Source organism: Aotus nancymaae, unplaced genomic scaffold (assembly GCF_030222135.1).
Source record: "Aotus nancymaae isolate 86718 unplaced genomic scaffold, 86718_ANA_hifiasm-v0.15.2.pri h1tg000046l, whole genome shotgun sequence".
NCBI lineage: Eukaryota > Metazoa > Chordata > Mammalia > Primates > Aotidae > Aotus > Aotus nancymaae.
Genome location: NW_026988460.1, coordinates 6,913,342 through 6,926,446, shown reverse-complemented (window position 1 = coordinate 6,926,446; position 13,105 = coordinate 6,913,342). Strand labels below are relative to the sequence as shown.

Genomic DNA, 13,105 nt, shown 5'->3' with positions numbered 1-13,105 from the left:
GAATGGTATAGCAAAAATCTAAAAGATTTTCTCTAAAAATGGAGTCCAGTGTTGGAGGTTTCAACATTTGGACTTCTGTGTCAGTAGTGCAAGGCCCCGCCTCCATCAGATACCCGGGGGGGGTGGATGAAAGGGCAAATTTTGCAGGGGAACACAGGCTCCTCTGTGCACTATTCAAGTCTAGTCAATAGCAACCCGGGCATGGAATGTGCTCCGTGGGGCGTGCTGGGTATACTCCTACACAAAAGGCATTCTCCAAAGATAACTTACCTGGATTGAAATAAAAAATAATATTTAATAAATCCTGGTCTCCCCACGTTATGGCATTCTTGTACTTCTGGTACAGGGGGTATAACATGTCCTCCCAAGCAAGACCTGTTGGAATCATGCTGTTCTGGAAAAGAGAAAACCATCAGAACAGCTGAAGCAAAGCAAATACATATTGTCCACTGAGAAACAAAGTAAAGGGACTGGTTTTCTTCCCTTTAGAGGAAGAAAACAAATAGAGGAGAGGTCCTGCTATCCTCAGGGCACAGGACAAAGCAAAATTTGGGCTGTTGACTGCATTTCTTTTGTCAGCTGTACACACGGATACTAGATGTACTGGGAATTGATAGTTGAACCTATGGCTTCCACTTAGAAAACCATGCCTGGAATTGAACACTTCCTTCTTTCCTTCTCTTCCCTCCCTCCTTCCTTCCTGTTTTTGTTTTTGTTTTTTTTTTTTTGTCACCCAGGCTTGAGTGCAGTGGCACAATCTTGGTTTCCTGCAATCTCCACCTCCCAGTTCAAGTGATTCTGGTGCCTCAGCCTCCCAAGTAGCTGAGACTACAGGGGCACGCCATCATGCCTGGCTAATTTTTTAATAATTTTTAGTAGAGACAGGGTTTCCCCATGTTGGCCAGGCTGTTCTCAAATTCCTGGCCTCAAGTGATCTACCTACCTCAGCCTCCCAAAATACTGGAATTACAGGCGTGAGCAACCACACCTGGCCTGAAACTGAACCTCTTTCTTTTTTTTAACGATGGAGTCTCGTTCTGTTGCCAGGCTGGAGTACAGAGGCATGATCTTGGCTCACTGCAACCACTGCCTCCTAGGTTCAAGCAATTCTCCTGCCTCAGCCTTCTGAGTAGGTGGGACTTTAGGTGCTACTTTATTTTATTTTTTAAAATAAAAACATTCTTCCATATCCCATTCCCACTTTCCCCAGAAGTATTCACAATTAATAATTAATGGTCTCTTAGGTATTCTTCTGGACATTTCTTTTTCTTTCTTTCTTTTCTTTTTTAGAGACAGGGTCTTGCTCTGTTGTTTAGGGTGGAGTGCAGTGGCTTAATGCAGCCTGGAATTCCTGGACTCAAGCGATCCTCCCATCTCAGCTTCCCAAGTAGCTGGAACTACAGTCACATGCCACCATGCCCCATTAATTCTTCCGGAAATTTCTAAGGCATAAAAATAATCATAGTCTACAGTAACATGATGTGCTGCATTTAATTTTCTTTCATTTAATGTTTCTTAGAGGCCACATATGGTGGCTTGTGCTCATAATCCCTTCACTTTAGGAGGCCATAGCAGGAAGATCATTTGAGCCCAGGAGTTTGAGACCAGCCTGGGCAACATAGTGATACTGTGTCTCTACCAAAATAAAAAAATCAGCTGGGTGTGATGATGCATGCCTGAAGTCCCAGCTACTCAGGAGGCTGAGACAGGAGGATCACTTGAGCCTAGGAGGATCACTTGAGCCTAGGAGGTCAAGGCTACAGGAGGCTATGATTGCAGTATTGCTCTCCAGCCTCGGCGATACAGCAAGAACCTGTCTCACATATATAATACATTTCTTAGAGATCTTATTATCTCATTTACAGATCAACCTATTCTTTTGAATACAAGGATGATTTGTTTTTTTAAGATAGCATCTCTCTGTCACCCAGGCTGGAGTACAGCGGCATGATCTTGGCTCACTGCAACCTCTGTTGTCCCGGTTCACATGATTCTCCTGCCTCAGCCTTCTGAGTAGCTGGGACTACAGGTGTGCAGCATCATGCCTGGCTAATTGTTATATTTTTAGGAGAGACAGCGTTTCGCCATGTTGGTCAGGCTGGTCTCAAACTCCTGGCCTCAAGTGATTCGCCCGCCTTGGCCTCCCAAAGTGCGGTGAGCCACTGCCCCTCACCAGGAGGATAATTTTTTGACAGTTCTCCACTGATTTTCTTTTAGGTTCTTTCCAGTTCTTTGCTAGGATAAAAGATGAGATCATGAATATTCTTATATAAATATCATCAAGGACTTATATATTCCTAGGGTAATTCCAAGAAATTTTACAGTCTTTTGAAGCATTGGGTATGAAGAGTTCAAACTTTATGGAATTCAGAAATGCAACATAATATTCCTAAATGGTAACTCTGTTGAAACTTTAAATTCCATAGCCATCTGGGCTTTTCCTGAATAAACAAATATTCCATAATTCTCTAAATACTTTTCTTTGGTTCCTTTTAACCTCACCTATGTTCTAGGTCACCTATTTCCAAAATCAGCACATTGACACTTTGGGAATGTCACTGTTGACAAGACTAACTCTCAGTATTTAAACATGGAATTTAAAAGCACTCGTTTACCTTGAACTGGGTACTTCTTATCCGGGTTAAATTCATTAACATGACTCCTGAATTAACTCCTGCAGAGCCATAGAAAGGATGCCTAGCAAAGCGGCTGTACCAGCCAATCTTGGGGATTTCATGCTCGGGGGCCATGGCTGCAAGCTGGGTGGAATTAAACAGTCTCAGAAGCTTCCAGATGTCATCAACAGGTCTCAGAAAGAGAACATCGGTGTCCACGTAGAGAAGTGAGTCCACATCCTTTAAAATCACCTTTGTGTGCAAGGAGTGAGTATAAAGGGGAGAGGAGAAGAAAACAAAACAAAAGCAGGTCAGCAACGAAGAGGTCTGATAGGCAAATAACGCTAGCCAAGCTTTGTTGATTAATATTAAATTCTGGAAAGGTTCCACTCTTAGCTCCCATTCCTTCCTTCTTCTTTGACTTGAGGAATGAGTGTGGGTCAAGAGGTGGAGACGTAAAAGAAGATAAATCTTGGTCTAGTTTAGCCCAATTATAGGACCGTGGACTATATTTGATAAGGGTTGAATTTACAAAGGAATAAAAACAGCAAATTACTGTGGCTCTCACTTCTTCCATCTCCCAGTAAGGCCACTTGATTTTCTCTCTTAGTTTTTCCTTGAAACATCCAGTGTGGCATTAGAAAACTTGAAGTGGACAATCTAATTTATTTATTATTTATTTATTTATTTATGAGATGAAGTCTCGCTCTGTCACCCAGGCTGGAGCACAGTGGTGTGATCTTGGCTCACTGCAACCTAAAGTGGATAATCTTTAAACCAGCTCATACCAAGCCTTGGGGGTAAATACTCTCTGTCTCTGGATCCACTTCTTCTAGTGTTAATGGGGGGGGGGACCTCCATCTTTAAAACAAAACAAAACAAAACTATATATATATAGTTTGCAGATGGGGGTCTTGCTGTGTTGTCCAGCTTGCAGTGCAGTGGCATGCTCTTGGCTCACTGCAGTCTCAACCTCCTGAGCTCAAATGATCTTCTCACCTCAGCCTCCTGAGTAGCTGCGACTACAGCTATGCACCACCAAGCCTGGCTAATTTTTTAAAATTTTTTGTAGAGATGAGGTGTCGCTCTGTTGTGCGGGTTGGTCTTAAACTTCTGGACTCAAGCGATCCTCACACCTTGGCCTCCCAAAGTGCTGGGATCACAGGTGTGAGCCACTGTGACCCACCTAAAATGATATTTTTAGCTACGATCTGTCTTGGGATTAGGCAGTGCAAGTCATTGGCTAGCTTTGCTTGTAAATCAGCAATACAACCTTTTTCCTCTAAAGGACCAGAGAGTAAATATTTCAGGCTCTGTTTCAACTCCTAAAATCTGCTGTTGTAGCATGAAAGCAGCCATTGATAACAGACAAACAATGAGAGCGGGCCGGGCGTGGTGGCTCATGCCTGTAATCCCAGTACTTTGGGAGGCCGAGACGGGCAGATGGCTTGATCCCAGGAGTTTGAGACCAGCCAGGACAAATAGTGAAACCTCATCTTTATAAAAAAAAAATAGAAAAATTAGCCAGTCATGGTGGCATGCTTCTGTAGTTCCAGCTACTCAGGAAGCTAAGGTGGGAGGATCACTTGAACCTGGGAGGCAGAGGTTGCAGTGAGCCAAGATCACACCACTGCACTCTAGCCTGTGTGACAGAGAGAGACTCTGTCTCAAAATAATAATAATAATAATAATAATGAGAGTGGTTGTGTCCTAATAAAACTTGATTTCAGGACATAGAAGTTTGAATTTCCTATATTTTTCAGATATCACAAAATATCCTTCTTCTGATATTTCAACCATTTGAAATGTAAAAGCCACTCCTGGCTCACAGGCTGTGGTTTGCTGACCTCTGCTGTGGATGATTCAAGCCATCTTAGGCGAATGAGTTCTCCTGTGCGAACTGCTTAGCTTTCCAGAGCTTTGCTCGGAGATTTGAGACTTCAAAGCTGTACTTAGTAGTAGTGTTATTTGCCTTGTTTTGCCATTGTTCCCCAAACTTAGGGGTAGCTTAACCAAGGGAGGGTTTGAATCTTCTTGGATCCCTGCCCTAACATCATCCTAACACCATAACGCTGATGGACTGAATGTCTGTGTCCCCAACATTCACATGTTGAAGTCCTCACCCACAATGTGATTGTGATGGCATCTGGAAAGAAGCCTTTGGGAGATAATTAGGTTTAGTTGAGGTCAGAAAGGCTGGGTCCTCAAGATGGGATCAGTGCCCTTATAAGAAGAAACATCAGAGAGGTCTCTCTCTCTCTCTCTCTGTGTCTCTCTGTCTCTCTCTCTCTCTCTCTCTTCTCTCTTTTCTCTCTCCTCTTTCTCTCCCCCTCCCGCCCCTTTCTGTCTCTCTCTTTCTCTCTGCCATGTGAGGACAGAGTGAGAAGGTGGCCATTTGTCAGCCAGGAAGAGGCTCCGTCACCACAGCCTGACCATGCTGACACCCTGATCTCAGACTTCCAGCCTCCAGAACCATAAGAAAATAAATTTCTGTTGTTTCAGGCACGAGTCTTGTATTTTGTTATGGCAGCCCAAGCAGACTAGTATAACATGCCACTGGGATCCCCAATATTTAAAATTGATGAACATGGGTACTCTATGATACAAGTATCAAAGGAATTTCAGACTTGAGTAATTCTGAAACCCACATGATTAACTACGGGATTTATCTTTTGTTCTTCATTTACTAGAGGAATGGATGTTACAAACCAATAAAATGAAATTAAAAATACTGATCATCTGCCATTTCATAAATGAAGATTATCTTAACATCCATTTTAAGAATTTGAAGATTCTAAGTCAGGCACGGTGCCTGAGAGGCTGAGGCAGGCGGATCACTTCAGGTTAGGAGTTTGAGACCAGCCTGGCCAATATGGCGAAACCCCATCTCTACTAAAAATACAACAATCAGCCAGGCATGGTGGTGTGTGCCTGTAATCTCAGATACTCAAGAGGCTGAGGCACAAGAATTGCTTGAGCCAAGGAGGTGAAGGTTGTAGTCAGCGGAGATTGTGCCACTGCACTCCAGCCTGGGTGACAGAATGACTCTGTTTCAAAAAAAAAAAAAAAAAAAAAAGGTTGGGTGCGGTGGCGTGTGCCAGTAATCCCAGCTACTTGGGAGGCTGAGGCAGGAGAATCCCTTGAACCTGGGAGGCAGAGGTTGCAGTGAGCCAAGATCGTGCCATTGCGCTCCAGCCTGAGGACAGAGCGAATGAGACTCTGTCTCAAGAAAACCCCCAGAATTTGAAGATTCCAATTTCAAAATCAGGAAGAATTCTACAAATTGACTGCTTCTTCAACTAAGCATTTAATGTTTTGGCATGCTCATTTTGGTATGTAGATCATATTTCAAAGGAATACACAAAAGTAGCCCTAATGTTCCATCTCAGAGAAATGTGAGAAAACAGCACTTAAGAATCTTGAGTCTGGTCTTCGTGAGTTCAAGTCTTGGCAGCCTGAGCCACTACCCCCGTGACTTCAGACAAGTTCCTCAGTTTACCACCCACCCAGATTGTTGTTATAGGATGCAGTGAAATGAAACTCACAAGGTACTCAATACAGTGGCTGGTACATAGTAAGCACTCAATAAACAGTGGTTTTGTAAGAAGTCTTTGTGTTTTCGCTTTTAAAATGTCAAGAGTAATTAGTTACCATTTGCATCAATGCTCACAGCACTTCAAAACATGTGTTGACCACAAAAAGCCTTTTATGTAGTCAGAGTCAAGCACAGCAATGAAGTTTTTGAACCTTCCTAATACCATGATTCACTCAGCAGCTTGACTGAAAATAAGTACATAAGGACTTTTTGCTCTTTATCTGAAAAAATAAAAGACCCCTCCCCCGCAAAAAAAATCACTTTTTGATAGCATTGGATCTCCGGAGGCTAATTTTGCAGCAATTACTGCTGGTATTAATTTGAAGAGGATCATTGTTGGCCTTGTTATAATGGGAAGAGGAATATTTACTGAAAGGATATAAAATTAGCCATTCTAATTCCTTTATGGAAATTAGCCAGCACTAGCAATGAGGCCTTTGTTTTTTTAGAATGGGGGTGGGATTAAAAGGCAGCACACAATAGTTCTCTGTACCCGACGCTGCTGGCTGTAATGTAATGGATCTTTCTGCTCCCACTCCGTGCGCCACCCCAACCTGGGCACCCACCTCCAGTGAACCCTGCTCAGCCATCTGCAGCAAGTGTGGGCCAAAGCCTGGCCACGGGCAGCAAGATGATCAGGGGTTCACCAGTTTACCTTCAAATTCATTTTCAACTTGCTGACTTTGACAGTATGACTTGGTGGTTAAAAGTTTTAGGTTTGAAATCTGACTACCAATGTTCCAGTTCCATTTCCACCATTAACTGTGTGCTTTTGAGCAAGTTCTTTAAGCCCTTTTTCTTTTTTTTTTTCAGACAGGGTTTCACTCTGTCACTCAGGCTGGAATGCAGTGGTGCAATCATAGCTCACTAAGCCTTCACCTCCTGGGCTCCAGTGATCCTCTCATCTCAGCCTCCTGAGTAGCTGGGACCACAGGCATAAGTCACCACGCCCAGCTAGTTTTTTTTTTTTTTCTGTTTCTTTTTTCTTTTCTGAGAAGAAGTCTTGCACTGTTGCCTGGGCTGGAGTGCAATGGTGTGCTCTCAGCTCACTGCAAACTCCACCTCCTGGTTCAAGTGACTCTCCTGCCTCAGCCTCCTGAGTAGCTGGGATTACAGGTGCCTGCCACCACACCCAGCTAATTTTTTGTATTTTTAATAAGGATGGGGTTTCACTGTTGGCCAGACTGGTCTTAAACTCCTGACTTCGTGATCTGCCTGCCTTGGCCTCCCAAGGTGCTAGGACTACAGGTGTGAGCCATCGAGCCTGGCCTAATTTTTTTTTTTTTTTTCAAGACAGTCTCGCTCTGTCACACAGGCTGGAGTGCAGTGGCACAATCTTGGCTCACTGCAACCTCCATCTCCTGGGTTCAAGCAATTCTCCTGCCTCAGCCTCCTGAGTAGCTGGGATTAGAGGCGTGTGCCACCACACCTGGCTAATTTTTGTATTTTTAGTAGAGACGGGGTTTCACCATGTTGGCCAGGCTGGTCTCAAACTCCTGACCTCAAGTGATCCACCCACCTCAGCCTCCCAAAGTCCTGGGATTACAGGCATGAGCCACTGCGCCCTGCTGCTATTTTTTTTGTCTTTTGTAGAGACAGGCGCTTGCTTTGTTGTTGGGTTGGTCTTGAGCTCCTGGGCTCAAGCTATCCTCCTGCCTTGGTCTCCCAAAGTGCTAGGATTACAGGCATAAGCCACCATGCCTGGCCTGCTTAAGCCTTCTAAGCCTCAGTTACCTCTCGTAAATGGGATTGATAATGCATTTCACAATGCTGCCAGGATGATTAAATGAGATCATTTGTGTGAAGCCCCTGACACACACACAGCAAGGACTAAATAAATGCTATAGGATCTTATTCTCATCCCACTCTCACGAGGGCAAGGTTTCTTGACTGACAGCCAAGGTAACCAGTAACTGGCTATGGTAGTAGCCAGTAATGAAAGAACGAGACATATTCCCTGTTCACGGGAGCTTTAAAGGGGTAGACAGAAAAGGGGCAAAGCAAAGTGAGGTGCCGATGATGACGAGGGTAGCACATAAGCACAGACCAGAACCGCTAAGCCAGGCTGGAGGAAAAGCGAGGAACGCTTCCTAGCTGAAGTGACATTTAAGCTAAGAGATAAGTAAGTGGAGAGCAGGGCAAACATGGAAGAGCATGTGAAAAGAGAGAACATGGCAAAGGCAGGACTGCCAGTTGCTCAGCGGGGCTGGAGTTTACAGTGAGAGGAGGAGTAAGGCTGTCCAAGTGGGCAGGAGCCTGATCAGGAACTATGTTGACAAATTTGGACTTAATCCTGAGAGCAACAGGGAGATATTCAATGACTTGACCCAGACACCTCAGGGTCATCCTTGCTTCCTCATCTACCCATATTGCCTGCATCCAATCCTCAGCAAGTCCCATAGGCTCTACCTCCAAAATGTCTGTCCATTTCTGTCCTTCTCTGCTTCCTCACCCGAAGTCCAAGGCACCATGGCCATTCTCCTAGAATTCTGCAAAGTTCTATAACCTGGTCGCCCTGTGTCTGCATTTGTCCCCCTCCAATCCACTCTTCACAGAGCAGTCAAAGGGATTTTTAATGTCCATTGTGACTTGTTCTTCAAGCTATCGGTTCTGCACAAGTGTCTTCTTTAATTTCCAAATATCTGGGATTTTCCAGGTATCTTTTTGTTATCCTCTTCTAAGTTAGCTCCCTCATAGTCAGGGAGCACAGGGCAGGATTGCCGTCTTTTCGAATTGACCTAGACTTGTTTTATGGCCCAGGATATGGCCTACCTTGGTGAATGTTCCCTGTACATTTGATAAAAAATGTTTATGCTGCAGTTGCTGGGTGGAGTAGTCTATAAATTCTATAGCTGTTGATTAGGTCACTTGGTTGATAGTGTTGTTAAGGTCTTCTATATCCTCACTGGTTTTCAGGAGCTCCACGGAGCTTTACATCCAGACACAAAGAAAAAGGGATGGAGATATGTGGAGTTACTGCAAATTCATTTATGTCAACAGAGATGATTTGGGAATCATTATTCATTTTCACACAAAGGATAGTTAATTATTAAAAGAGAAATGCTGGAGTCTAGAACTCTGTTGATTTATCTTTTTCTCTATTTGTCTAGGAATGTTTTTGCTTTGTGGAACTGGAAGCTTTGTTATTAGGTGTCTACTCATTTGAAATGGTTACACCTTCCTGATGGGTTGATCCTTATATCATTACAAAATGTCCAGAGGGCTTTGAAACAAAAACAAAACCTACAATAGGTCACCCTATTTTCATCCTTAAACCCCTGCAAGGCCTTTCACTGCATTTCTTTCTGTTTTTTGGAAATGGGAGTTTCACTCCTGTTGCCCAGGCTGGAGTGCAATGGTGTGACCTCGGCTCACTGCAACCTCTGCCTCCTGGGTTCAAGTGATTCTCCTGCCTCAGCCTCCTGAGTAGCTGGGATCACAGGCACCCACCATCACGCTTGGCTAATTTTTTGTATTTTTAGTAGAGATAGGGTTTCACCATGTTGGCCAGGCTGGTCTAGAACTCCTGACCTCAGGTGATCCACTCACCTCGACCTCCCAAAGTGCTGGGATTATAGGAGTGAGCCACCAGGCCTGGCCTTCACTGCATTTCAAATAGTCACACCTGTACCATAGTCTATGAAGGGCTCCACAGGATACACACGCTCAGTCTACCTCTCCAACTTAGTCTGCTGTCACTGGTGTTCCTCTACTGCGTAGCACAATCCAGTTTTTTCTTTTATTTTTTTGGCTCTAGGGCCTTACACCTTTCATTATTGCTCTATTATTGTCAAAGTGAGCAGAGGGTAGGGAGCTAAATAAACCTAATAGGGAGCCAATGAGCTCCTAATTCTCTCTCTATCTACAGCCAGGGTCTCCTCTATCTGAGATGCTCTTAAGTCTTTGTTAGACAAAAACAAATATTTAAGTCCCCTCTGTCAGAAAGAAAACACAAAACTGAAACTACAGGCCAGGTGTGGTGGCTCACCAGGCACTTTGGGAGCTGGAGGCCGAAGGATAGCTTGAGGCCAGGAGTTTGAAAACAGCCTAAGCAATGTAGCAAGGCCTCATCTCTGCAATAAAATAACAGTAATAATAAAGTAGCTGGGGGCTGGGTGCGGTGGCTCAAGCCTGTAATCCCAGCACTTTGGGAGGCCGAGGTGGGTGGATCACGAGGTCAAGAGATCGAGACCATCCTGGTCAACATGGTGAAACCCCATCTCTACTAAAAATACAAAAAATTAGCTGGGCATGGTGGCGCTTGCCTGTAATCCCAGCTACTCAGGAGGCTGAGGCAGAAGAATTGCCTGAACCCAGGAGGTGGAGGTTGCGGTGAGCCGAGATCGTGCCATTGCACTCCAGCCTGGGTAACAAGAGCGAAACTCCGTCTCAAAAAAAAAAAAAAAAAAAAAAAGTAGCTGGGTGTGGTAGTGTGCGCCTGTAGTCCTAACTACTTCTGAGGCTGAAGTGGGAGGATCGGTTGAGCCCCCGAGTTTGAGGCTTCCATGAACTATGATCACACCACTGCACAGAGGCCTAGGCGAGAGATGGAGACCTGTCTCTCAAACAAACAAAAAATTAAAGCTATAAATTTCTAATTTAACAAAGGAATCATCTTATCATGGACTAAATGTTTATGTTTTCCTCAACTTCATATGTTGAAATCCTAACTCACAAGGTGATGGGATGAAGATGTAGAATCCTAAAAGGTGATACGGTTATAAGGGTGGAACCCTCATGAATAGAATTAGCGCTTTTATAAAAGAGGCCTCAAAGAGCTCTCTCTCCCCTTCTACCACACGGGGACACAGTGAGGAGGCAACATCTATGAACCAGGAAGGAGGCCCTCACTAGACAGACGCTGAATCTATCTGTTGATGCCTGGATCTTAGACTTCCCAGCCTCTGGAACCTTGAGAAGTAACTTTCTGTTGTTTATAAGCTACCCAACTTACGGTCTTGTGTTCTAGCACCTGAACTAAGACATGCCTTCTGGAATGTCCTACTCTTCTCCACGACTGGGATGTCTTCTCTCTCACTTCATTTCCTAAGTTCATGAAGATGATAAAGCCCTCAAATGCACTTTAAAATGACATCTTTTTTTTTTTTTTTTTTGAGACAGGGTCTTGGTCTGTCACCCAGGCTGGAGTGTAGTGGCACGGCTCACTGCAGCCTCAACTTCCCGGGCTCACGTGGCCCTCCCATCTCAGCATCTCCAGTAGCTGGGACCACAGGCATGTATCACCACACCTAGCTAATCTTTAAATTTTTTTGTAGAGACGAGGTCTCGCTATGTTGCCCAGGTTGATTTCCAACACCTGAGCTCAAGCAATCCTCTCACCTTGGCCTCCAAAAGTGCTGGCATTACAGGTGTGAGCTACCATGCCCAGCCAAAAAAAAAAAGGCATCTTTATTGATTATGAAATACATGTGTTACCCCTGATGCTTTAGTCAGTTTCCAGGTTTGTGAACTCTCGTGTTTGATCATTGCCTAAAGTATTAAACCTGTGATTAGTGTGAAAATTAATGCTTCCCAAAATCTGCTAACGTAGGTGAACTAGCAGTCATTGCTCTTTCCCTAAGTCTGGAGGTAAAGCTCCATGGAGCTCCTGTAGTTCCTGATAAGCAGCTTCCCAGACCTGCTGGTGAAGTGTCACCAAATGCTTCCCAAATGCCAGGCAGAGCTTTTCACTCATTATTCTCAAACACTCAGCTCTGACTCATCCCTTCTCAGAAAGACTTTCCCAGAGGGCTCCCCCTTCCTTCCTTCCATTTTCTCTTTATGATACCACCCAACTTCCTTCCTTCTGTCATGTCTCACAATCAGTGGCCTTTGGTTAAATTGTTTTCTCATTTGTTGCTTGCCTCCTCCAACTAGAATAGAAGTCCCTTGAGGGCTGGGACCTTCCCTATCTAGGTAACATCTGAAGTCTGAGTGCCTGACCTATGCCTGACATGATATATGTTAGGCATCCAATAAATATTTACACGAGCTAAGGAATTCAAATGTTGAGCTAGCTCCGAACCACTGGATTGTAGAAGAGAAGGACAGGTTCTGAGAGATGAGAAGATCTGTGAACAAATGAAACACAGAAGACTCAAGTTCATGAAGGAAAGCCACTGTATCACCAACCACAGGAATATCCTGCTTTTGCTTCAATGGCCTGGATGTCACCCTCCAGGCCTCTGTTGACAAGACAGTCAGGTTGCCATGCACATCATTCCACTTCCTTACCTCCCAAGCTTTTCGGAAATGCCCTAAAAACTAAAGGGCTAGAAAGGGAGCTAAGGGAGGAAAAGAACAGAAGCAAAGACAAAGGTGCCATTCAGATTCAAGCAGAAACGAATTTCAGAGAGGGAACCTTTAGAAAACGATGCTGGTGATAATCTGGAGAGAGAAGAAATATTACAGAGGATTAAAACAGGAGGTAGAAACAGAAAAGAGCAAAGAACAAAGTTTCAGAAGAAAAAGAGAAACACTCCTTTTTTGCCAAGAGAAGATATCACCTACATACTTAAAAAATACGGAGCTGGGGCCAGGTGCGGTGGCTCACGGCCGTACTCCCAGCACTTTGGGTGGCCGAGGCAGGTGGATCTCTTTAGGTCAGGAGTTCAAGACCAACCTGGCCAACATGGTGAAACCTCCTCTCTACTAAAAATACAAAAATTAGCTGGACATGGTGGCACACGTCTAATCCCAGCTACTCAGGAGGCTGAGGCAGGAGAATCGCTTGAACTTGGGAGGTGGAGATTGCAGTGAGCTGACTGCATCACTGCACTCTGGCCTGGGCAACAACAGAGAGTCTCAAAAAAAAAAAAAAAAAAAAAGAACCAGGGACATGTGTCTGTGGTCCTAGCTACTTGGGAGGCTGAGGCAGGAGAATTGCTTAAGCCCA

General features: G+C 44.4%; 1 protein-coding gene across 1 annotated transcript in view; it reads right to left on the bottom strand.

The window, feature by feature from the left end:
- Positions 1-13,105, bottom strand: part of GXYLT2 (glucoside xylosyltransferase 2) — a 90,947-nt gene that overhangs the window by 17,717 nt on the left and 60,125 nt on the right. Inside the window, exons 4-5 of the mRNA XM_012474206.3 lie at positions 2,616-2,867; positions 271-394 (exon numbers count right to left, since the gene is read on the bottom strand). Of these exons, the coding sequence (XP_012329629.3) occupies positions 271-394; positions 2,616-2,867 (376 nt within the window). The remainder of the gene's footprint in view (positions 1-270; positions 395-2,615; positions 2,868-13,105) is intronic.